The 27,549-nt window shown below is 40.5% G+C and overlaps 1 protein-coding gene across 5 annotated transcripts in view; it reads right to left on the reverse strand.

Annotated features, from left to right (window-relative positions):
* The window catches only part of TRAPPC10 (trafficking protein particle complex subunit 10), a 101,219-nt gene that overhangs the window by 17,344 nt on the left and 56,326 nt on the right, over positions 1–27,549 (reverse strand). For all 5 annotated transcript variants that reach the window (XM_038407455.2, XM_043506512.1, XM_038407483.2 and 2 more), the window contains 10 exons: positions 26,085–26,176; positions 24,503–24,643; positions 23,241–23,353; positions 16,275–16,789; positions 10,983–11,124; positions 9,743–9,901; positions 4,982–5,211; positions 3,685–3,785; positions 3,041–3,167; positions 101–271 (listed from right to left, as the gene is read on the reverse strand). In XM_038407455.2, coding sequence (XP_038263383.1) covers positions 101–271; positions 3,041–3,167; positions 3,685–3,785; positions 4,982–5,211; positions 9,743–9,901; positions 10,983–11,124; positions 16,275–16,789; positions 23,241–23,353; positions 24,503–24,643; positions 26,085–26,176 — 1,791 coding nt within the window. The remainder of the gene's footprint in view (positions 1–100; positions 272–3,040; positions 3,168–3,684; positions 3,786–4,981; positions 5,212–9,742; positions 9,902–10,982; positions 11,125–16,274; positions 16,790–23,240; positions 23,354–24,502; positions 24,644–26,084; positions 26,177–27,549) is intronic.

The raw sequence follows: 27,549 nt of genomic DNA on the forward strand, positions 1-27,549 counted from the left end.
TAAACAGAGACCTATCCCTGGACTTCCCATCACCCAAACAGATTCTTCCTTCCTCCCGCTAAGTTTAAGATACACAATATGTAGATAAAAATATACTTACAAAATAATTTTCCACTTGGAATTCATAAGTGTACGGCTTCAAGGAGAATGATTGCTCTTCAGAAGTATCTGGACAAAAGCTAACCGAAAACTGGCACTGCAAAGAGGGGGGAAGTTCTTTTGTCCACTTCAATTCCCATACAAAGAATACTGACTGCTTACTGTATATGTGCTGAAAGAAAATTATTCATCCATAGAATGAACTCATATCTTAATATCAGGAGCTTTCTATACTGCTAGTCTAATGAAGGAGAATTCTTAGCATAGTCTTGTTATATACACTACTACCAGAACTTTTATTATATTTATAAATGCATCAATCCATGAAATTATAACCATTTTACAGTTCTCACAATCTAAAATCCCCAGACATGTACTGGCCCAGATTGTTACAATGAGAAGGGAAAAATTTCATTGCCAGAATCAGTATTTCAGGCATGGCAAGTTTTGGGTTTTTTTTTTTTTAAAGAGTAAATATTAAAAAAAAAAATTTTATGTTTGCTGCTCAGGAAAACACACACCCAGAATCTCTTAAAACCAGGCACAAAACAGACTGATGCCTATTACAGAGCACTGTTTTGTCATTGCATCTCAATCCTAGTTTGCAGCTCCTGAGCTACTCCACTTTTTGGCCATTCTTGATCACAGAATGCCAAAACCACCAAACTATGTGGTAGCTTTTTGCAAGAGGAACAAGAAGGGATTGGGAGATCAACAAGAAGGTTATTCATCCTGTGCAGTAACTGTGGTTCTTCGGGTGCTCCACAGTAGGTGCGGCAGCACCCCATGCGCCTGGGATCAGAGATCATTAGCAGTGCCCACTGGACTGCACATGTGCACCTCCCTGTCTCACCATGAGCAGCATGTATATATAGCGCTCTGCTGTCCAACCACCACTTAGTTCCTTCTCTAACCCAGAATTTATCTTTCAGCTCTGAAGCAGAGGGGAGGAGGGCAGGTAGTAGAGCACTCAAAGGGACACTCATCTCAAAGAACTTCAGTTACTGCACAGGGTGAGTAACCATCTCCTCTTCTTCTTCGAGTGATGTCCCTATAGGTGCCTCCACTGTAGGTGACTAAAGTAGTGCCCCTAGTTGGAAGGCTGAGGCTTTGGAGTGGCAATCAATCAATCTGGATGATACAACAGTATGTCCTAGTAGAGTATCAGATGCTGAGTCATACGTAATAGAGAATGGCCATGTGGCCGCTTTGCAAATGTCAGCAATCAGCACACTGTTGAGAAAGGCAATCGAGGTGGAGAGAGGGAGGGTGGAACGTGCTTGAGTTCCAGGAGGAAGTTGTCAATTGTATAGTTGGTAGAACAGGTGTATACACTGCAAGATCTAGTTGAAAAGGCATTGCTTAGACATGTCCGCACCTTTCGATCTTTTGGCTGTTGATAGGAATAAGTGTTGCAATTGTCTGTACGGTTTAGTTCTGTCCAGGTCAAAGGCTAATGCTCATCTGACATCCAAGGGTGTGTAATGCCACCTCCTGCTGGTTGCTGTGTTTAACGTATTGGTGCTGAGGGAAAGGTGCATTCTCTTGAGCAGCCAGCAGATGAAGTAGAGTTCTTGCTTGGTGCCAAGGGTTTGCTCAAAGCCGAAGGTGTAGTCGGTGCCAAAATGGACATCACCAATGCAGATGGTTTCATTGATGTCATGGTGCCCAAAGTTGATCTGGTCTGACAGTTGGCACTGTTTTTGATGGTCTCATGTTGCAGTCTCTGGTGCAGAGAGACAGTGCTGATGTCTGAAGGTCTGCCCATTTAGTGTCTTTAGACCTCTGTTTAGCTGTGGTACTGGAGGTACTCTGATGGCCCTGGAGCTATGTCTCATCCCCGAAGATGTTGAGGCTACTGACCTTGCAGGCGATAGAGGCGACCGTGTTTCAGAGGGTGATGAGGAAGCCCATTCCTTCCCATCAGCATGAGAAAGGGAAGATTTTCTCTTAGGACGTGGAGAATGAGGGTCGGTGGATGACCTAGCGGGGGAAGTGTCCAGGTCAGGGTCTGATGCAAGTGACCTTGAAGTTGCAGCCAAATGTCCCAGTTTTTTCTGGCCCTGGCAGTCAGGTTGTGGCAATGGATAGACTTCTGTGGGATGTGTCCCTCTCCCAGGCAGCGGCTGCACTGTGGATGACCGTGGTTACTGGAAAGGTGACCCACAGGAAACTCATCTCTTAAACCAGGGAGATCCAGGTCTAAGGGTGAGGGAGAAAACTTCCCAGTCGAGAAAAGCAAGGAGCAGGAAAACTAAGTCCTAAGCTACGAACTAACAGGGAGGATAAGAGGAAGGAATTTATTTTTTTAAGGGAGCGGGCAAGGAAGGAAAGAACTACTACACTAAAACTAACAGGTAAGACACTATTTAATAGCTCAAAGGATAGGCAGGCATCTCTGCAGATTCCATCCCAGACCAAAGGTGGCTAAGAACGAACTCAGGGGTGGTTGGAGTGCAAAGTGCTATATATACATGCAGCTCATGGCATGAGATGGGAAGGTCTGCGTGTGCGGTTCAATAGGCACTGCTAATGAAGATCTCTGATCCCAGGTGCAGGGGATGTTGCCGCATCTAGAGTGGAGCACCCATCAAGACATCATTCAAAGAAAAAACTAATTATTTGTGACCCGCATTAGGATTTCATCTTGAGTCTGCAGACATGAAAGTCTATTGCAGTGAGTGACCTAGCTCCCAAAATACCCTTTAGTGGAAGGTCACCCTGATCTGTTTTTCAGAGATTGCAAAGACCTGAATATTTGCATTTGGGTGTGTCAGTTTTGTTACATTATCTCTTACGAAAGCCATTCACCCAGATTCTAAGCATTTCAGCAATACAAGTGTCAATTTTTTTCAATTTTAAGGTGAGTGCACTTGTGCCTTGGTACACTCATCTTATTCCATACACCTAAAAGGTAATGAGCCACCAAGGAGAATCTTACCTGTTGGGATTCTGGCTTCAGAGGTACCAGCTGTAGATCTATGCAGTTACCAAATTTTTTTAGGTTATTGTCTGACAGCTGGAAACAGAGTTCTGACAAATTCTGTACACAAACCTGTACATATTTCCTGAAAATTAAACATTGAACATACAATAATATACATTGTATATTGATATCAGTTTCACTGCAAATTCATAGAAAACTTTATTAAAAACATTTCATCCTCACTATAGAGTTCCTCTAATTGTGACACTCAGGCAAGAACAGTAAAAATGATAGGCATTATTTCTTTTCCTCTCTGCTTAATTGCTAATCTGAGAGCTTGCAGAAGTAGGTCTTTGGTACAGTTATTTTTTATAAGTAGTTTTGCTTTTACTGAGTTCTAACATGGAGACCAAAAGATGGAGAAAATTAGCATATGACTATATGATTAAAATATACCACCAATAATGTATTTGTTGTTCTGCTGGGGGAGTGTGAAAGGGAGAATGGGTGAATCCAAAAATGAGCATTTCATAAGTGGCAAAACTCACCACCACTTACAAAAAATAAAAGCTTATGTTGAAAGTTTACATACAGAACATCAACTTCTACAAACATTTTCTAAGCGGAAAGAGACTATAAATATTTAAAGACTACATTACCGTTTGCCAGCTGACAGTAAGGAATGCTTGGCATTAAAAGGTACACTGAATGTTAATGCAATAATGGTGGAGTAAATTGACCAGGGACAATCAATGGTTACCTGGAGAAAAGAAAGAAATAGTATTCTTATTCATGCATAATGGCTTTATTTTCCAATTCCAAATACTCAAACATTTCCCAGAAACTTTGTCTTGACCAGTCAAACCTAATGCATCCAAAAGGGGGGAAAAATTGATCAAACAAACAACTAAGCTTGTTAAGCTGGGAAGAGGACTTTTTTGTGTGCGCGCATGCTTACAGCTTGGTGTCTCCCTGACATCAACTCCTAAGATGACTCATCCATGGGATCTGCCTCTTCAGAGCACTTTCTCAAAGGGTTGGCAAATATTAAGGGAGAACAATGCTGACACCAGGGGAATCTTACTGCAATAACCACATATTTTGTCAATCTCAAAATAAATTACTAATGGAACAAACCTATTAATGTCATAACATAATGTAAGGGATGATTAATCTGCATTCTGAACTTCAGCACAGAGCTTCAAAAAAGTTCCTCCTGAACTGAATGCAGATTTTCCCTTGATGTGTATAAACACTAAGTGAAATAACTCTTTTCATATATGCATATGTTCATAATCTTTATGAACACCAAATGCCCCCCTACCACTAGTTTCCAAACCCAACCAATCTGCAGTTTCTTTTAACAATAGTTAAGCATGCGAGAAGTAAGTGCCAGTACATTGCGCAGACAATTTTAGTTATAAACTTAGGGCAATAAAATCAGTAACATAGGACAGAGCTCTCAAATTAACTCCCAGCTGTATAAGGAAGTGGTGTTACTGGTTTAATCAGAACATTCTTTTCTCTTAATACTGAAGCAGTGTACCAGAACGGTGCAGGGATACTCTGCATATAGAAATTACATCTTTCTGATGCATCAGAAGAGAGAGGCTTTGATCATTGGAGTCATTAAAGATCCCATGGCACTTAAAACAAAAGTAGGGGTGTTAACTATGGTCTGTTGGCCAAATTCCAATTTGGGTTGTTGGCACAGAATATCAAACCTCAGAGAAGGCTAGCATTTGGTGAAGGGAGACTCGTCCACCTATAAAGTTCTGTGTATTTTTGTACATACTTTAATAATTCTGTACACATATATTTGCATCTATTTCATAGAGTCTGACGTGCTTTCATATCCTTTAAGCTAGAAGGTGTTCTGTTCAAGTAAGATATTCTCACTCATATTTTGGTCAATTTAAACACTTGTGGTCAAACATTAACTTTTTGTCATCTTACTTTTTGGTCAACTGTAGCCATGCAGTTGTCCATTTTCTGCTTCTCTTTGCTTTTCCTGTGCAGTTCTTTATTTACCAGATTTTCACTTTCCACTGAAGCTGTTGGGGTTGATGGCAAATAGATAACTTCTAGGTCAAATTCAATCACATGATATGCAGGAGCCACTGGCAGGGTGATGCTCGTGATCTTTTCAGAAGACTGGATCAGTAACGATGATTCTGAGACTTTTTCTACAATTGTGCAGAACATGAAGTAATTTTAGAAATATTCCTCCCCTCCACAACCTCCATTTTTCATCTCTAACTATCAAGTCATGAGATCATATACTGAAAGGCTAGAAATGTCTTCTTCGATCAAGAAGGAGCCCTAAAAGGCTTGGTACCTATAGTGTCTATAACCAACACCTCCCTGTCAGCGAGGACTGCAGCCATACAACACATTGTAGAACTCCAAAAACTCCACACTGGCTTCCTTGATGAAGTCTCTGGCTACAAATACATTATGAAGCTTAGGCTGACAGAGCCCCCCTAATGTAGAGCCTTCACTGACTGAACTAGCTTTTCTGTCCATGTAGGAACACCACCTTCCCGAATGATGTTATCTACATCAACAGAATCGTTCTTCCATCAACAGGGCTGTGTCTATACCTGGTGTTTGTCAGCAGAGCCATGTTGGTCAGGCATGTGGATTTTTTCACATCCCTGACCAATGTAGATATGCCAACCTAACTTTCAAGTGTAGATCAAGTCAGAGCCCACATCATGTAGAACCTTACCCTTCATTATTTATTTCCAGTGTTTCACTAATTCTTCTTGAAGGGCTACTGGCTACCTTCCTTGGTAGTCCATTCCAATATTTAAGAAAATTCTTGACAGAGCAATTTAATGACTAGTCTGAATCTTATCAATGTTCCTTCAGTCCTCACCTGCCCCATTACCCAATCCTTTTTAACCTGTCCCTGTGACTCCTCATATCCTATTATTTCATTCCTTTCATTTTACACAAGCTTCATTATTGATAACACAAGACTATGTACTGTTGAGGATTTAACCAGCATTCGTGACATATCTTAATTTTCATATAGGATACCTACATTTATCCTATTTTTAATCTCTCCTTATTCAACTATTGAATCTTTGCTTCTTGCTTTTACAAACTGAAGGAGAGGATTGAGATGCTCTAGCAGAACTTTGGGAGAAGCTGGGATATGATTGAATGAAACATTGGCTAGAGAGGCAAATAATTCTTCACTTTCCTGAGCACTAAATTGCTTTATAAAAAACATATCCTAGTTTCTTAATTTCATAATTTTCATAGAATCAGATTTTAAAGGTCAGAAGGGACCATTATGATCGTCTAGTCTGATCTCCTGCACAATGCAGGCCACAGAATCTCACCCACCAACTCCTGTAACAAACCCTTAACTTATGTCTGAGCTATTGAAGACCTCAACTTGTGGTTTAAAGACTTCAAGGTGCAGAGAATCCTCCAGCAAATGACCCGTGCCCCACGCTGCAGAGAAAGGCAAAAAACCTCCAGGGCCTCTTCCAATCTGCCCTAGGGGAAAATTCCTTTCCAACCCCAAATATGGCAATCAGCTAAACCCTGAGCATGTGGGGCAAGACTCACCAGCCAGACACCCAGGAAAGAATTCTCTGTAGTAACTCAGATCCCACCCCATCTAACATCTCATCACAGGCATTAGGCATATCTACCGCTAATAGTCGAAGATCAATTAATTGCCAAAATTAGGCTATCCCACCATATCATCTCCTCCATAAACTTATCAAGCTTTGTCTTGAAGCCAGATATGTCGTTTGCGCCCACTGCTTCCCTTGGAAGGCTGTTCCAGAACTTCACTCCTCTGATGGTTAGAAACCTGTGTCTAATTTCTAGTCTAAACTTCCTGATCACCACTTTATAGCCATTTGTTCTTGTGTCCACATTGGTACTGAGCGTAAATAATTCTTCTCCCTCTGTGGTATTTATGCTTCTGATATATTTATAGAGAGCAATCATATCTCCTCTCAGCCTTCTTTTGGTTAGGCTCAACAAGCCAAGCTCTTTGAGTCTCCTTTCATAAGACAGGTTTTCGATTCCTCAGATCATCCTAGTAGCCCTTCTCTGTACCTGTTCCAGTTTGAATTCATCCTTCTTAAACATGGGAGACCAGACCTGCACACAATATTCCAGATGAGGTCTCACCAGTGCCTTGTATAACAGTACTAACACCTCCTTATCTCTACTGGAATTACCTCACCTGATGCATCCCAAGACTGCATTAGCTTTTTTCACGGCCATATCACATTGGCGGCTCATAAGCATCCTGTGATCAACACTCGGAGGTGGTTCTTCTCCTCTGTTACTTCCAAGTGATGCATCCCCAGTTTATAACAAAAATTCTTGTTATTAATCCCTAAATGCATGACCTTGCACTTTTCACTATTAAATTTCATCCTATTACTATTACTCCAGTTTACAAGGTCATCCAGAGCTTCCTGTATAATATACCGGTCCTTCTCTGTATTGGCAATACCTCCCAGCTTTGTGTCATCCGCAAACTTTATTAGCGCATTCCTACTTTTTGTGCCAAGGTCAATAATAAGATTAAATGAGACTGGTCCCAAAACCGATCCCTGAGGAACTCCACTAGTAACCTCCTTCTAGTCTGACAGTTCACCTTTCAGTGTGACCCGCTGTAGTCTCCCCTTTAACCAGTTCCTTATCCACCTTTCAATTTTCATATTGATCTCCATCTGTGACATTATGAGTGTAATATATCATCTCATTGAAAGGTGACAGGGCCAGAAAGAGTTTAACTCACAAACAGACCTGACCCGACCCATGGCTGAACTTTAGAGACTGGTTAGGAAGATATGTAAATGAACAGAGCTTTGAAATGCAAGTCTGCATTGTTAGAGATAGAAGAGTAGATGTTTGTTCGGGTCTTGTGATGTAAGCAAGCAAGTCTTGTCTACTGCTATAGCTTTGATTCAAAGATCAAAAAAGGAGTATTAGTATTTAGGAAGATACTTGACTGAAATAGTATTATTGTCTATGTCTCTTTGAAGGTTGTGATAACTGTGTCTGAACTGTTTAATGGATAAATTATCCTGTGCTAATTGCCATGATGTTTGGAAGAAGGAAAGTCAAGCCTATTGTTTTCTCAGGCCAAAAGGCTGCTGGAAATGTATAAAAACCTTGGGACATGATCCTTCTTCATCTCAGATCTGCTTTGGGTTTCAAGAGAAGGGAAACCTTAAGCCATAAGGATTGAGATCCCCATTCACTGACTGGAGTCACCCTGAATATGGACATTGGACTATAACCTATGGACTATTTCTAAAAGGACTTTTGGCAACTACAAGCTCATCTCTGCTATGTATCTGAACCTCAAGAACTGAATTCAAGTCTGTATGTACTTTGATCTTTTAATCAACACTCTTAATAAAATTTTAGTTTAGTTAATAAGAATTGACTATAGCATGTATTTGGAGTAAGATCTAAGTTATTATTTGACCTGGGTCTGGGGCTTGGTCCTTTGGGGTTAGGAGAACCTTTTATTTTATATGTTGAAATAAGATTTTCAGAATTCATCATCATATGTTTGACATGTGCATCTGGATGGAGCCCTGAGGCTGGGTACTTTAAGGGAACTGCATTATTTGGACTTCTGAGTAACCAGCGAAGTACTATAGAAGCTGTTTTGTGCTGGCTTGGTAAATCTAAGTATTGGAATATCCACCAGCGTTTGGGGTTTGTTTGCCCCATTCTGTTTGCAGTTCATCCTGATTGAGTGACCTCAGCTGGCTCCCACAGGCAGCACCATCTTTTCCAATTTAGCTAATAATTCTCCATGTGGAACCATATCAAATGCCTTACTGAAATAGAGGTAAATTAGATATACTGTGTTCCCTTTGTCTAAAAGAGGTTACCTTCTCAAAGAAGGCGATCAGGTTGGTTTGACACAATCTACCTTTTGCTATGGTACAAAGCCTCTGTACAGGTCATGTCTCACAATGGCAACACAAAAGTAGTCTAATTCACTCTAATCCTCAACCATTCCTTTCCTCCCTACACGGACCTCAACCCATAAAAAGCAGTATTTCCAGGACTAATCTGGTTGACTGAAAGTTCACACTTTTCTTGAGGCAATCAAATGCAATGAGAACGCAACCACGGATTCATGTGTGCAGGAGGCTTAAGTAGTAAACTGTGTTTTATACAAAATATGCAAATTCAAAGCTAAACAGGGTGGTACAGAGAACTCTAACTGGACTTCATTCCAGGTCCTGTAAGGTGTTCCCAAGATCTCCTTCCTTGCAATAGGTGAAAGTGTTGCTAAGGTTTCCTCTGTTGTGTGGTGCCACTTGCAAATATTTTACATTGATTTAAAAGTTGCTTATGAGGCAAGTTAATTTCCTAGTGAAGGGCCCACAGACAGTAAATTAATCTTTCCCAGAATATATCTATTCTTTGTTATTGAGATAAGACCTATACCTGAAGTCTCTAAGTCTAACTGGTCACATGTACAGTTTCCAAAACAGTTGTAGAAAAAGGCCAGGACTTACAGAAGTTTTTGTGCTCTGAAATGCTGAGTTACCAGTTTCCAATTCATGGTTACTGACAACAATGGTGTCAAACTTTCTAACATCTTATAGAGCACTCTGCTGCTATACAATAATATTTACATTATGCTTATAGGATTTCTGCATTTTCACAGACTGATGGCAGATAATTGATTTTGGCTATGCTGCTTACCCCTGGTATTGGAATAGATCAATGCTTTGCTCTCTGGATGGTACAGGAAAGGCATGGCATCAGCATTACTGAGCTGCAAAGTATCTCCACTCTTCATGGTATAATGGCCAGTAGTCACTGTGAACTTCACCCTCTGAGGAATACCAGCCAAAAGGCTGTCTGAAGAAAAAGAAAGCAAACAGTGCCATTGTATTCCAGCACTCTAGTTATTAAATGGTTGCAATTAGCTGCTAATGTTTGCTAGGAGTATACAAATAAACATTCATAGCTCATTTTTCACACAAGTGCATATTAACATCAACTTTAACATTTTACTTTTTGGTGCTCAATTATGGAGAGGTTTTCTAAGAAATTTTCCAAGAAATAGGGAGAGTTTCAGCCATTCAATTTTGGGAAATTTTCACTGTTTCCCTTCACCTGAAATCAAAGCATTCTCAATCAATGAGGTGCAGCTGTGGAACAAACTTCCAAAGGCAGTCAGAATAATTCAAAGTCTGACCATCTTTATGACCCTTTGAGACCACTTTCCCATATTAACAGAATGATACTTTTCCCCCCATCTTCACATATTCTGTGTGTTATAGAGATACAGCTCAAGTAGAGCCTCTTCTACTAAGGAAGGGGGGAAAAGGAGAAGACTTCAGGAAGCCTAGAAGACGTCACCAGTAAAATCTACTTTACCAGGAACATTCTTAAACATGGTGACGGGTCCCATAGAAAGCTCTTAGATTAGTGATTCTTCTTCCACTGAACTCAAAGGAAAGACTCCTATTCATTTTAAAGGGAGTTAGAGCAGAGCCTCTTTGGTATGTGAGAGTGCAAGGTAAAGGGATTTTGCTAAATTACCAAAGCCAATACAATGTCACAGAACTAGTAAGAAATTCACAACGGTGCAGTCAAATCACTATTCTCCCCATCAACGTGTCCAGTGATGCAAGACCAAACCCTACTTGATCCTTCAAAAAGGATACAGACACATATATGCACTCCAACTAAGCCAGATTCTGAAATTCGCAATCAAATACTAGTTGTCATGTCACTAGACAAGTGGGATTGATAGCATTCAGACTCACTAAAGCCTAAAGACATTCATATATGTTCTCAATAGAAGCAGTTTTAAAAGGAAGCTGCAAAAGACAGAGCAAAGTAACTCGTTTAGATGAAATGAGAACAAACAAACATGTCATGTATGAGAAAGTAACATGGACAATCAACTTCTTAGTGTTACAAGTTTACTTACCAGTCAATGGCTCCACTTTTAGCTGGGGCTCCTGAGAGTACACATCATATTGCACAACTGGGTAAATGTGAGGAAGGACAAAGTGCACTTTACCCACTGACGTGCACAGCTGCCTGAGAGTATATGTGCCAGGTTCTTTGGCCTTTGAAAAATAAAAAATGAAACTGAAGAGAGGATTTTCAATCTAGCAATTATTTTTACATTTCTCAAGAAAACCCTTTGTTTTCTCCACTGAACTTCTGACAAATGAGGGACAAATACATCTCAGCCCATTTGTAACTGAAACACTTATCTGTACAACTAGGTGAATAAAAAGAATTAAGAGGGGAAAAAAAAACATGAAATTTCCCAAGCACTCCAAATTCAGTTTTCATAAGTGTCTAGTAAAAATGTTTATCCCAAAGGACCCCACCTACTAATGGCAGGGGGGTGGGGAGGGGAAGCAGGAATGTGGTCAATTTGATTCAAGAACAAATGGAAGTGCTATCAATTCAAATACTCTGTTACCCTAAGTACGTAGCATAGCAACCCACTCTGGTGACAATTTATATTTCATATATTACATTATATATACATATATATACACACACACACACACACACACACACACACACAAATTTGAACTGAGGGCTACACACATTAAAATATAATGAATATGCTCATCCACGATGTTATGGACTTTACCAGGTAGTCACAAACAGCAGAGTGACTATTTGGCTAGCTTTCATAAAACCCCACACTGTGCAAGGAACAGCTTTCAATCAATATAAGCCTGTAATGTTTTCACACTTTCTTCCACATTGTGTGGACACCTATTAATGAATATATTTTAATCCCATACTCTCCCCCAACTCTACCTTAAGAAGGCTAGCACCATCGTTTAAAAAAAAAAAAAAAAAAGTACACCTGTAGGTGTGCTTCCAGAAGATGCATTATTTCTATCCCTGGTGAAGGACAATGTGTTAGTCACTGCTGATAAACAAGATTTGAAGTTTGGGAGTGGTTCCCCCTGCTCCCCTTTTTGTCACTTCTTACTGCACAGCATTGAAAGTGCTACAAATCTTTGTTAATGACATAGGCTGCTCTCACAGCAGAATTAGAATTTTTTGGGTGCTTGAAATGAACTTTGATTAAAACTAAACTAGCACAATTATAGTCCATTGACCAAACAACTGAAATGATACAGCTATTTATCCTGTTAAAAGCATGGAGGGCCTGAACACCCAAACAGCATCATGCTAACAGAAGAAAAATGCTGACCTCTAAGAGATCTAGTATTTTGAATTTTTCACTAGCTAGAGCAGATTTAAAAAAAAAATCCTCCTAATTTTCTTGAGCATAATGTACAGATGTGTGTTGTGTGTGCCATATCACATCACATCTGATGTGGAATTAACCCATAATACACAAACCCTATGTAGCCTGAAGCATTTGTTTGTCTCACAGTGACTACTCAAATTCAAAATTTTTCAGTTGTTAGTTAGTGGTACTGCCCCTGCCCCAAATTATAACCTTAAAGCCTCACCATCTGAGTGTTTTCTCACCACTTTTTCCATCTTGAAATAGACAAAAGCATTAGTGCACATTGTGTGTTAATGTCATGGGAGATTTCATGTAATGTAAACCTAGGAGTCATAGGAGAGGGGGGTCCAAAGAATGCAGAAAACATTTTCTGACCTGCTATAAAACTTTAAAAGTATTCATTCTAAAGAGGTTCAGTTTGGAGTATTGCTAAGAGAGACTGCTGCAAATTTAGCATGAAGCAAGTGCTATGCTCAGTCTAAAAACCTGCAAACGAAGCAGAGTGCATATACATCACATATGAAGGGGGGCATTTTCTTTCCCCTTTATTGTTCCCTCAGTGCAATTGTTAGGCTGGCCTACACTTACATTTTTGATCAGCATAGGTATGTTGCTTCCCCTGACTAACGTAACTGGGCTGACCTAAGCCCCAGTGTAGACAACTCAGCAGACAGAAGAATGTTTCCATCAACCTAGTGACCACAGCTCAAAGAGATGGGTTCCCTACAACGATGGAAAAAAGCCTTCCAATGCCATAGGGAGCACCTACGTTATGGCACTACAATAGTACAGCTATGCTTAGTGTAGACATGGCCTTCACCCTACACAAGTGAGAAAGGTTTCTATAATCCCTTTATTTAAATCCCTTGTCCTGTTATGTTATCTAACAGGAGTAAGGGATCGAATATGAAGCCATCATCCTACAGCAGTGCGCTCAATGTTTTTTTTTTTAAATAAACATACCACCTCTAATTAATATATTTTAAAGGAAAATATCACTAAGTGATATCTAAGTTACTTGATACTGTCAGTTCCAGAAATTTAAATCCTGTTCTTAGGAAAAGAGGATAGGTGCTGGGTGCAACACTCAGCATGAAGGAATCTAACAGCACAATTTCCTCTCTTGCTGTTCCTTCACTACAGGAAGAGATTTGAAAACAGGAGAATTAGGAAGTTAACTGTCCCTCCTATAATATTGGCAACCAGAAATGTACATAGTATGAGATATAAAGAATAGTTCAAGTAGTAAATTGTATCTTCATTTATATTCCATCTTTCTGCTTCCACAGTTTAGTAGATTGCTTCCTCACCCATGAAGCCAAAAACACTGTGCACACTAATCTCCTCCAGCCTTCTCCCACTCAGGTTCTTCAGACTTGGCTGCAGATGCAGTTTTCTATAAAATTAGATCCACCTAACACTCTGAAATCTCCAAATAGCATTGCACTGCCTTTATTACTAAATATGGGTTGTCTGGTGGTATGTAATAGTCACTTACTCACAAGAGGTATTCAAAAACCTAAAAATTAGATCACTAGGTAGTGCACAGATCACATGGTTGCCAGCTCTCAGTTCAAGCACCTTCTAAACCAATGTGAACTTGCATTTCCAGCAGATAAGTGCTACCCATACAGGCTCACACTGCCAGCCTGCCCCTGTATGAGCACATCTCTCTTTAGTGCTTGCTGTCGCAATGCTGCAGAGACTGAAAAACTAAAGCACAGACTGCCCTTAGCCTGTAGGCTAAACAGAAAAGTTACATGTTGAGATGGTGACAGAATGAGAGAGGGGGATGGAAAAGTGAAAGATTAATTTGAGTCTCAGGAGTAGTGGGGTAATACACACAGATCATTATGAGAACACTGGAAAAAATCTTCATGACCAGCACTGTTAAACCTCCAATTTTAAAATAATCTATAGTTCTGCTTTTGTTCAGTTCTGTATAAGGTTGCAAAGTTAACTACTAAAACATTAGGAAATGCCAACATTACTTCAAGGCAGCGTATACTTACAAAAATCATATACTGTTTTATTCACAGGACCTTTGCCTCACTCAGTATACAGGACAGTCAGAGCTCAGGAAATGAGGTAAAAATTCATTATTTCTTTTTATACTCAATGTATTACCCCATGCTTTATTTACTGCACACCATCAAGACACTGCACTGAATACAGAATTATTCATTTCCTCACGGTTTATCTACAGCGTATTCATCACTGTAGTATCCAAGTTTAAGGAACACCCCTCTCTGGACATCTGAAGATTTTTGTTTTATTTTATTTATTTATTTATTTATTTTAACACAGACAGGGAACTGAAGCACAACATGATTAAGGCAAAATTTTTTTGCAAGAGGCTTCATTCTGAAATACGCATTTTTCAGAATATTTTAAATGTTATATAGACATACCAAATTATTCCTCAACACCCTGTCAGGCAAGTCAGTAACTATTATTCCCAGTTTACAGGTAAGGACACTGACTTTCTAAGTGATTTGCTTAAGGCCACACAGTAAGTCAGTGGCAGAGCCAGGATTAGAATTTAGGACCTCCGAACTCCCAATCCCATCACTCATTCCTTCAGTCCATACTACCTTACTGCCAGAGGTATGAAGCGTCACAGCTCTCAAGTTATGCCTACATTGCAATTAAAAAAATGGTGTCTGGCCCATGCTGGCTGACTTGGGCTCAGGCTAAGGGGCTGTTTAATTGCAGTGTACATGCAAATAAACAGTCCTGCAAGCCAGAGTCAGCTGGTACTTTTTAATTGCAGTGTAGACATACTCTCAGTGATTTCAGCTGCAACTGAGTTACTTCGCACTTTTGAAAATCTGGCCTCAGGGGTTTCAAGTTGGGCATCAAGAAAATAAAGCGCACACAATTAGTGACCATCTAAGAATTTTGGTTTAAAGTGACTTGCCCAGCATCATATAAAAAAAATCTGTGGCAGAGACAGGAATACAACCAGTTTTCTTGGCAATATTCAATTGGCTTAACCAGAGCCATCTCTTGGGTAGGGCAAATCGGGGTGACTGCTCTGGGCCCCGTGCTTTGAGGGGCCCTGCGGGCCTGTGTGATTTCCAGGACTGACCATGCCAGCCAGAGACGAATCCATCACTTCTGCCCCGGGCCCCACACTCCCCTAGGGATGGCCCTGGGCGTACCTGTATATTTTTCTCTCTCTTCTTGCAGCTCTCTCCTTCAATCACTACACACCTTCCATCTTCTGCAATGAAGGAGACTGAGGTGCTTTGAGGAAAAGAGTATGTGGTAACATAGCTAAAGAATGTCATACTCACAGGGAAGAATTAAAGTTACACAAGCAACCTTAATTCTGACATTTCTTAAGAGCAAGTGGTTGACTTTGCAATCTTAACATTTTTTTGTATGCAATGATTACTATAGCTGCTATCACACCACACTCTGGAAATGAGCGACCACCAACATGATTATGTATTGCTACAGCTAAACCTGGCAGATATGGACGCTGGAAAAAAGATTACCTGTAATAGAACACTAAGAAAAACACCTCCCCACCTGGAACCTTTTATGCATTATTCTGAACAAGTCTGACTATGAAACAAGAGAATCTTACCTTTTCTAGAACATGGACAATGAACACTGCAGTTTAGAACAGATGCAATACTCATCTGAATTCTAGTTAAATAAGTGTTTTATTTTTATGAAAGTGATAACTGGATAAATAAAAATGACTTAAAATGAGTTTGGTGGGAATCACTCTAGTCTCCCATTTCTGCACACCAGAGAACCAACCACACACACTTTAGCAGAGTTAGCACCCTCTCCTCATGATCAGCCAAGATCTGCAACAACAGGGGCGAGCCAGGAAGAGGTTAAGCTGCATTGGCAAAGCTGTGGCAGGGGAGCAACACTGGATAGCACTTGCCAGCATTATGCCCTTCTCTAGTCAGTGCTTTTAAATCTTCTCTTTCATGAGTGCTATGCTCACTCAATTGTGAAAAAACATACCTGAGTTCTGAACGTTATTGTATTGACCCCTGGTTCCAGTATAAAGTTGCTACATTTTAACATGTGAGCCCCATCCTCTAGAGTCACCCCTGAGGGCATTTCCAGAGAAGAGCTGCTCTCCTGCCTTCGCAGTAGCATGTGCACATTTTTGCAGATTATTCCCGTTGTGTTCAAAGAGTTATCCGAAGGGCTCCTTTCGTACATTTCATATAACTCCAGTGCTGGCAAGTTATTTCTCGACAAATGGAAACCTGAAACTTCATTCAGGAAGCTGATAATACCGTTGGAAGTTTTGTGTTTAGTGAGCCATTCAGCTGTTTTTCGGTAACTATTTTTCTCAATGCTGAAGTGGACATTGATGGCAATCTGATCCACTTCAACTGGGATGGGCATTTGGCTCAGCAAAGTCAGCTCAATAGACAGCATTCCACCCACATGGATAACAGCATTTGGAGGGTCAAAATGTAGAGTTTTCAACTGTGCAAAGGAATGCATAGACAGTATAATCTTTTGACCTGGAAGTACAGACAAGAACAAGGTATTTTATTCCACTCTGCTTTTGGTAATGCAAGGTTAGCCTTTACAGTAATCCATTTTTAAAAAAGTTTAGACATTTTTAAAACTATGTTCCCCCCCAATACCAAAGACACAAAAAACACCATCTTCTTAAACTAAATGGAATAAAAAATTTTAAATTCTTGATGACGCCTAAAAATCAAATGTTTTTTAAAGTTACAACTTTAGTTCTGTCTCAAATACAGTTATTGTAGTGAGAAAATCTGACAAAGGAACTGTTCGTGTCAATAGCTTTTAAGCAGTACAGTACACCTATACTGAAGAAAAAAAACTCCACACCCCTGGCAACGAGTACGAGTCTCAACTGACTCGGGCTTGCTATATAGGACTAAAAATAGCAGTGTAGACATTCCCACTTGGACTGGAGCCCAGGCTCTGGAACCCAGTGAGGGGAGTGGATGTCAGAGCACATTTTTTTGGCAGTGTAGATGTACCCATAGAAAGATCTGTTATTCATTCAACCTCTTCAGAATCATTTACTCGTGTAGCAAACGTTTTCCAATCTAAGCAGTACAGTATCACAAGACTAATGCTGGGCTATTATTCTTTATGCTCCTGTACACCTAAACAGTTAATTTAACATGACAGAACAAATATTCCAGAGGACATACCACCGTAGCGGACGTAAACTCATGATAGTCATGATCAGAGTGGTGCCTGGGGCCATTATCTGCACCAGGTCAGGTTCCTCTCACTCTTATATCATTGCTAGATGCCAGAAAACAACTGGTGACAGGCACTTAAAAAAAATATTTCAACTAGGAAGGCCTAGCATGACATCAATGGTATTTCCAGGGTGTCTTCACTATGGTAATCTAAGCAGAACATCAAGAAATATGCACAAAGATGAGCAGTATATCTTCAGAAAAAATTGACCTGAAGTGTGCTCAGAGTTTAAATCATAGTAAATGGTTCTGAGGACAAAGTACAGGCTGGAGTAGAGAGGAGAAAAATCAAATATTTATCAAGGCAGTCAGAAGAAAAGCCATTAGCCAGAGGGGAGCACAAGGCTGACACTAGAGAAGGCAGGACAACAGTCTGCAGAGCATGATTTCAGAGCTAAAGGGAGTGGGATCCAGAGGCAGAAAGGTAAATCAGGGAGTGTAAGATGGTCGGAGATGAACTGTGAGCTGCCCTGGTAGCGGCAACAGGGAAGTAGAAACATGAAGATAAACTGAAGAACCTTTCTGGTATTCAACTGAACATGTTAATTAGTGCATCATCCATTAATGCCAATGATGCATGAACTAAGAAGTGCTTCCAAAAGTCTCTCAGCCTAATACCATTTGTGATACCATTACAAAAAGTGGACAGACCAGAATTTAAATAGCATTATTATGAGTTATAAAACTAAACAGAAACATACATTACAGTAAAGTATCCACTGCATGACAGTACAACAAACCTGTAAAAGCCAGGAAATTCAGAGTTACAGATGCTATCAGGCTCTATCCTCTACTCTCAGAGCTGCACCTAATTCCATAGAAACAAACTGAGGGCTCAAAACTTGGCTTTCTTAAAACAATTATAAAATCCCATAGAATTGGGAATCTTGTTTATTACTATATTTTTGTTTACAAGCAACATCCCCAGTGACTCCAGATCACACAACCTTTGGGCTTGTTTATACTACAGTTACAACATGGTTCCAATTTGTGGTATAGACAAAACCTCTCCCTGGTGGACCGGCAACCTTGTCATGGTGGAGAGGCTTGTGTGGGCTAAAGACCTTCAGAGCTATATCATTCAGAGCTTTTGTACTCCTGGCAGCTTTCAGAGTAGCAGCCGTGTTAGTCTGTATTTGCAAAAAAGAAAAGGAGTACTTGTGGCACCTTAGAGACTAAAATTTATTTGAGCATAAGCTTTCGTGAGCTACAGCTCACTTCAAGGGATGCATCCGATAAAGTGAGCTGTAGCTCACGAAAGCTTATGCTCAGATAAATTTGTTAGTCTCTAAGGTACCACAAGTACTCCTTTTCTTTTTTACTCCTGGCAGCGCCCCCCTTGGCAAGCAGGTCTGAGGTGAGGCTCCTGACTAACTGTGGTCCAAACTTCAAAAGACCCCAACAGTGGACCGGGTGCATATAGAGGACCTTCTAGTACTCTGCAGCTGTGAAGGCGGATGAGGCTGCAAGAGGAGAAAGGCCCCTGGTTGTCTTGGATCTCCTTGCCACTGGGTCAGGCTTTTCCTCCTGTAAAGTTTTGTGTGGTTACCGCCTGTGCACCGGTTTCCCCACATTAAAAGATTTCATGTACAGCCTCTGCCAAAGGGTTCACACCTGCACAAAGTCCTGCATTGAAAGACTAGTGGCAGGGAAGACAGGAGCTGTGATCTCTAGGAGTCTTTAGTGACCAATCTACACGCAGGCGGCAGTCGTGTTATGGTTGTTATGTGCTTGGTTGAGACAGAAGTGCATTTCGGCAGCAGCAGCTGTTGCTGACCAGACTTTTTCAGGATCACCTCTATTCACCGCAAACAGGGAGGAGGCTAGAAAAGGTGCTCCAAACATAGGCTGTCTCACACTGTTCCAACTGGATGGCCGTATCCAGTGGATCACTCAACTCAGCAGCTGAAACAAGAGATACAAGACAATGAATTTTGCCATCTGGAATGTCTGCACCCTTATGGGCTCTAAGCGCAGTGAATGCCCAGAAAGAACTGCCATAATTGCCAGAGAACTGGCAAGACTCAGCATTGACATTGCAGCTCTTAGTGAGACCCACTCGGCTGATGAGGGCCAATTAAAAGAGGATAGAGATGGCTACACCTTCTTTTGGAAAGGAAAGCCACCTGAAGAGAGAGAGAGACATTCATGGAATTGGCTTTGCCATCAAAAATAAGATCACCAGTCAGCTTTTGGAGCTTCCCGTGGGGATCAACAGGCGTCTCATGACTCTTTGGCTCAAGCTTAGTAACAACCAATATGCCATGGTCATCAGTGCATACGCCCCAACACTCAATGATGAGGAAAACAATAAGAAGCAGTTTTACAACCACACCAAAGGCCAACAAACTCATCCTCCTGGGAGATGTCAATGCTAGAGACAGATGGGATTCCCAACTCTAGAGAGGCACAACAGGCAAAGAAGGGGTGGGAAATGTAAACCCCAATGGTATTCTTTTTAGCAAATGGGTGGCGCATGACCTGCTCATCACAAATACCATCTTTAGAGTAACATCTGGCAGAGTAATAAATTTAAGACCACCTGGAAACATCCTCGGTCCAAACACTGGCACCTCCTTGACTATGTTATAGTCCGAGTCCGAGACTATACCGACATCCGTACAACATGAACGAGGAGAAATGCCGATCACTGTTGGACAGACCATCAATTAGTAAGATCAGTCACGTACCTGCAACTCGCTCCACCACACCACAAACCCCCAAAGACTAAGCAAAAGCGGTACAACGTCAAAGCACTTCAAGACCAAGACAGCAGTGAGATGTTCCAGCAACATCTGTCTGAGAAACTCTTTAACCTGCCCAACATCACTGACATTCAAGAGCATTGGGATCAATTTAAAAACACCATTCACAATGCATGTGCTGAAACCATAGAATATTCCACTCATTGGCACCAAGACTGGTTTGACGAAAACAACGAGGAAATCCTAGCATTAATTCAACAAAAAAGAAATGCATTTTGTAACTGGCAAAATGATTCCTCTAACAAATGAAAACATGAGACTTATCACCTGCTTAAAGCCAAAGTAGGCTATGTGACATCAAAAACAAGTGGTGGCAAGAGAAGGCCTCCGAGATCCAGGATTTCGTAGACCAGGATGACATGAGAAGCTTCCTTCAAGCAACAAAAGCTATATATTCGCCAAGCTCCAAAGGCCCAACCCCCTTACATTCTCAGGATTCCTCCACCTTCCTTAAGGACAATGCAGCTATTAAACAACAACACTGGAAGGAGCACTTTTGAGAGCCTACTAATCCACGGTCTCCGAAGACACAATCGAGTTTATTCCAGAATGCCGAGCAACAGAACACCTTGCAAATCACCCATCTTTTGAGGAAGTCTGGCTTGCCATCACTTAGACAAAAGAATCACAAGGCACCAGGCCCAGATCGCATCCCAGCTGAAGTTTTTAAAGCCAGCGGAACAATGCTCCAGCACAAACGTTGCCAACTCCTCGATAAAATCTGGACCTGCGAAGAAATTCCACCCAACTAAGAATGCCAACATTGTTACAATATTCAAGAAAGGGAAGAAATCTTTGTGTGGGAACTACAGAGGTATTGCTCTCCTCTCCATCACAGGGAAGATTCTTGCCCAGATCCTACCAAACTGCCTCCTCCCGCTTGCCGAGGAACTCCTCCCCAAATCACAGTGTGGCTTCAGGCCACCTGGAGGTACAACAGACATGATCTTCATGGCACGACAGATTCAGGAGAAGAGCAGAGAATACCACCAGTTCATGCAGAGAGCAACACCAGTAATGTTCATGACGTTCATCGATTTAACCCAGGCCTTTGACTCTATCAATCGTGATGCCCTATGGAAGATGCTATGTAGGTTTGGCTGTCCACAGAAATTCATTTCCATCATCTGACTACTCCATGATGGGATGACTGCCACCATTTTGTGCAACAGCTCAGAGACCAAACCATTCACCATTTGCACTGGTGTCAAGCAGGGCTGTGTCATTGTTTCAGCACTCTACTCCATTTACCTTGCTGTGATCCTGATTCCCATTCACAACTGCTGTCCTGATGGAATCAGGATTGAGAAGTTGGCCATCCATACAATACTCAATCTGCAATGTCTCCAAACAAAATCTAAGATCATGAGAACTGGCATCACTGACCTACAGTAGGCAGATGATTGCGTCATTTTTGCACACACCAAGGCCAACCTGCAAAGCACCTTAAATCTTTTTGCAGATGCCTACCACAGCCTGGGTCTCTCTCTCAACATTGGGAAAACCAAGGTACTCTATCAGCCCTCACCTGCACAAACTACTCTTCGTACTCCACAAATCACCATCAGTCAAGAACTCCTGGAAAATGTGGACCATTTTCCATACCTTGGCAGCCACCTCTCCCAGACAGCCAGCATTGATACAGAAATTGAATACAGGATCCGCTGTGCCAGCACAACTTTTGGAAGACTACTCAAAAAAGTCTTCAATGATAGGGATTTACAAACAGGTACCAAGATCTTGGTTTACAAGGCAGTTGTCAGCCGCACCCTTCTCTATGGGTGTGAGACCTGGTTAACCTACAGATGTCATCAGAAGCGGCTGGAGTGGTTCCAGCAGCTGCCTCAGGAGGATTCACAGGATCAGCTGGGAAGACCTATGTACTAACATCAGTGTTCTCTCTGCAGCCAACATCAGCAGTATAGAAGCGCAGGTCATGAAACACCAATTCTGCCGGGCTGGCACTGTATGTATGCCTGACACTTGCCTCTCGAAGTACGTACTCTTCTCTCAGTTAAGTCAGGGAAAAAGTGCTCGCAGAGGGCAGCAGAAGCGTTTCAAATACATACTGAAAAAATGCCACTTAAAAACCTCACGAATGAACCCCCTTGGCAGACATCATCCTCGTATCGAGGGACAGCCAAAGATGATGATAGTTAGGTTCTATGTTGCAACCAAGCAAAGGCCATTGGGCATTAGAGTTAAAGAACACTTAGGTCACATCTATGTGCAACTATTGATTAAAGCAACTGGAACTATGTTACCACCAGACAGTTTCATATTGGTTTCTGCCCTTTGGGGACATACTTGTGCAGGAGCGTGTGTGACTACTGAAACAAGCTGAAACTCAGGAGACGAGAAGGTGAACAATATGCAGAAAAAGAAAGGGATACATTAATAGACCACAAAAAGCAGAGCACATCTGAAAAAACAAAGACCGTACCACACTAACAACCTTCATAGCTATACTTCACTACTGGTGGAGCTTCACTAGCTGAAGCAGTGCTGGGAGTTGTAGCGAAGAGAGGGGGGCAGATAACACTGTGGTAAAAATGCCCATGCCCGGTCTACATTACATTTTACACCACTAATATAATGCTCCAGTAATAAATTATAGTTACAAGATATGCTAGTGTAGATGCAGCCATAGGAAAAAAAACAGGACTACTATAGTAGAACTGGAGAAAAAAAAATCACTCAAAAAGTACCCCCCAAAACACACATACATCCCTAAAAACTTTTGAGGGGCTTGAGGTGGGAGGTGGAAAAATCCCAATTTGTTAGATAAAAGTTAAATTAAATCAAATCAAATAAACTGAATACATGTGGGGTTGTGGTCCAGAAGTTACACACAGAGCAGTGAGCTCTGATCAGAAAAACTTACTATCTCCTTTTGAAAAGAAAATTTAAAGATCCGATCAGCTGAAATACAATGGTCAAATATTTAAGTCTACTCTCACCTTTGCCCTCTGTTTCCTGGTTGGCAAAATTTAAAATTTCTTGGCAGAAGTGTTGTCGCTCATCTTCTGTTAAGTGATCATCACTGGCTAAAAGACTGCTTGTTTGAAGATAGCTGACGCACCACGTTAAGGAACTGAGGGGAAAGAACTACAATCCATTTCAGAAACACTTTGGTAGGGAAAAAAATTTGATGAATTTTTGTGTTACTGCTTTTCTATCCTCCAGATACTGGATAAGCTGCTTTAGCATCATCAACAGACATTCCCATTACAAAATAAAGCAATGGAAGGGTTCACTAGCATTAAAGCCCATTACAGAAGCATCTTTTTATTTTACTGCAGATTCTCGAATAAAAAGTTATCCACCACACTTAGTCTGTTTTTTAATATAGACAAATGCAGTGTCTCAAACACAAATGACTGGAGGAAAATTCACTCTCTCTTTACCAACCACAGAGGAATGAACTGTATGGCCAAAATATTGATGCATTACATAACACTGATAAAAATTAAATTTTGAATAAGCTCTAGCATTTGATTAAATTATAATTTATTGGTGTACCATACATTTAATGCACAGAACTCTGCTCTGAGAATCCGCCAAATGTGATAGCAGCACTTACCATAACTAATCATAAGAAAGGAATTTATATTCTCTTGGAGTTCTGGGGGTACAAGGACTTGCTGCAGTACAGTATTCACTAAGACTACATCATTAGCTCAACAGCATTTTTCGTAAGAGCACATTTTGAAACATACAGCATAAAATTTTCAGAAGTGCCCAAGTGACTTGGGAGCCTAGGACCCATTATTACAGGAGACCTCGGCAGTTAAAACCCTAAATCTAACTGAAAATCAGTTGGACTTAGCCTCCACTATGTTACTGTGTAGGCAGAAACTGTATATAGTGTGATGTTTATTGGACCAAAAATAAGTAACATCATACAAACTTTAGGGCTAACATACCCTTTGCTACAAGTGCCAACAGAAAATGTGTACACTAGATTTGTTAGTCTAATATAATGGATCACGTTATCTATGCTTTGTCAACTCTGTCTCAAAGACTCAGATGTTGGAAACATAAGAGAAAACCTGTATAAAGAGATCAAAGACATTGAACGGATTGCAGAAAAGTCAACAGACTAATCTCATTGGCTACTGACTGGACTTTCTCCAGTCTCTCAACATATTTAGGTCAGAAAATATGCATGTCAACAGTACTCCAATCTGAATTTTCCAGATTTCTTTATTTTAGAAGATACTTTTCAATTTGCCCAAGGTGTTTCTGACATTCTGCTAACTGCTTTCTTGTATGTGTGATAAGCAATGCCCAACTCTCAGCAAAGTAAGTTTTTAGTGCTCCTTGAAGATAGACCTCTGCCTTCTGTGGACCCTTCTTCCTCCTGGAAAATAAAGAACAAATAGTTCGCACCTGATCTAGGTGTAACAGAATACCATGGACAAACATACCCCAAACTTCTAGCAAGTTAACGACACTGAAAAAGCAGCCACTTTTTGTGATGTACTCATTGAATATGCCCTTGACAAAGAACTGTTATGGATGATCAAGATATTGATTTTGCCAACTTTGTATACTGGGGGATTGCTTATGCATTTCACCCAAAGCCAAAAATTATTTTTAGTTAGAAATACTATACAGTGACTACACAAAGCATTCAAACACAAATCTGTCTCAAAAACAAAGGAACCAAAGTCAAGGTTCTCCCCCTGCCAGCCCACTGGGCTTCATTAGTGTGATGCAGCTGTCTCATTTTTATAATTAAAAATACACATATTCAACAAGTTCTAAGTATACTAAGACGAGGGGAAGGGGCGAGAGAATCGGGGAGATAGGGATCGTATAGAACTATTTTGTAATTAAATGGTCTCTCTCATGTCCTTCAGGCCAAAACCTCAATGAATTCAGACCTTCCAGCCATAGTATGAGGGTCATGATTAGCTATGATGCATCAACAAGAGAAACACTTTCCAATATAACAGGGCCAAACACCAAACCAAAACACCGCCCTACTCTGAAACGTAAAACTGGGAAGCATTAATGAAATCTCTTCAACGGAGCTTAACTGCACATTGGTTTACCTTCCAGTGTGATTTAATGTTGAGCATATTACAATTAATAAAATCTTACATTAACACATACAGTATGTGTTGGAAATCCATTAGAAAACATGCCTGAAAGCTTTTTAGCCTAGAGTAGGTACAAGGGATAGCTATCAGCCAGTTAATAAAAACAAAAGCAAGGAGGGCTCAGAGCCAAAAACTCACTAACTGCTTACTCAGCACATCTGAATATTTATCTATTATTCCCCCATTCTCCCCACTCGCCCCCCCAAAGAAAGGGGGAGGGGGAAAATCACCTACCCACTGCTTTCGGGGCCTTTGATATTAAATCCAACAGCATAAATTTATTCTAGTGGTCGGATTGGCCGACTATTATTTTGGGTACCGTGGTTTGGCATGACAGATTAGTGTATCTTGTTATAATACAAAAAAATTGTATTTTATTGCTGAAAGAAACCCTATTTAGAATACTTGTATTAATAGCAACTGGAGTATTAAAAATATTCTATTGTTAAATGCTCCTTTCATAATACAGGTTTCATAGTAGCAGCCGTGTTAGTCTGTATTCGCAAAAAGAAAAGGAGTACTTGTGGCACCTTAGAGACTAAACACATTTATTAGAGCATAAGCTTTCGTGAGCTATAGTCTCTAAGGTGCCACAAGTACTCCTTTTCATAATACAGTTAATTTCCCTTACAGACTGTGTCCAAGCTTTTCAACACTATGGTATTTTTAGAAGACATTCTTAAAAAATTCGTTTACATATAAAACTCTGCCAAGTCCTTTCCAACAAGTTTAGCCGAGCGAATTCTTCCAATATTTGTGTACATTTCAATGGTGGCATGGGACAGGTCCTGTTTAAAGGTAAAGAAACAAGAATTTAACAAGTGCAAAACTTGGAACAGAAAAGAATTCATTCTTAACCAAAAATCCCAATGAACAGTTCAAAGTGAACATAATTATTTGCTGATTTTTGTATAACATTTTGTTTAGTAGTTGTATACATAAGATACTTCACAAGGGAAATGTCACACAATTATGCTAGTTTATTTGAGGGACAATCATCTTAAAATAAAAATGTCTTGAAATGACTTAATTACTACTACAACTGAAAGAAATTGGAGAAAGACTGGGGGGGGCACGCAGATCTTCAACACCTGGTAACACTTTGCATTTAAGTAGCTATCACTGTTTCCCCTGTATAATCTGTAACCCTCTACATTGGTATTACACACAGCAATAGAGGAAAGAAAAACAACATCTTTTAAAAACAGGACGAGATTTTAATACCACAAAAACTGACAGGGATTAAGGGCAGATGTAGTTGTACAAGATGTACTTGAAACTACTTTCTAACTCATTTTTAAAGTGACTACATTTCTAGGTGACAGTATTCTGTTACCCTCTAGGCTAGATCTTTGTGCATCCTGTTCACATTTATCAGATCATTAAAAAAGTTTGTACAAGAGCCTTGTCATTTGGGGTTCTAATCATACATATTATGCAGCACTACTTGGAAATGTGTGCATGCACTGCTGGAGTGAAAGAGATCATGTAACTGGTCCTATTCCGAAAGAAGTTTAATCTGAATGAAAGAGGAACCTCAATCAACAGGTGCAATTCCCAAACAAAGAATTAAGAGTTATAATTGAACATCGATATATTTTAAGACATTTATACAGTTAAATAAATAAATAGTTTGAGGCACTCTGCTGGAAGACAAGCACCCAGAGTTAATGTTCCACAACCAACCTTGATCCCCATTTCCTGCACAGCCAAAACCTGCAAGTCAGTCTCCTTATCCCCCATCCCTTTCCCCAGCTAAATTTCCAATATGGCTACAGACCCCTCTCCCCCCTAAACACATTAACCAGAAAACCACCACGTATATCACATGTTGGCAACCCCAACTCCTTCAGTCTCCTCATCCACTCTGGGCCACAGATACCAACGTTTTGTATCATTCTATCCATATACAGGCTAGAAACACAACCCTCCCTTCCAGCTATGTTCAGCAACATTTCACCTCCCACAGAGAGTCTAAAGAGTCTTTCCCATTCAACATTTCACAATTAAGATCTTCCTAGTCAAGTCTCTATATATAGACTAAAACCCCGTCTTTCTCTCATTAACATCTCAAGATGGTTTTAGCCCACCCTACAGATAGGGTTCTCAAACTTCATTGCACTGTGACCTCCTTCTGACAACAAAAATTATTACACAACCT

The sequence above is a fragment of the Dermochelys coriacea genome, chromosome 1 (assembly GCF_009764565.3).
Source record: "Dermochelys coriacea isolate rDerCor1 chromosome 1, rDerCor1.pri.v4, whole genome shotgun sequence".
Classification (NCBI taxonomy): Eukaryota; Metazoa; Chordata; order Testudines; family Dermochelyidae; genus Dermochelys; species Dermochelys coriacea.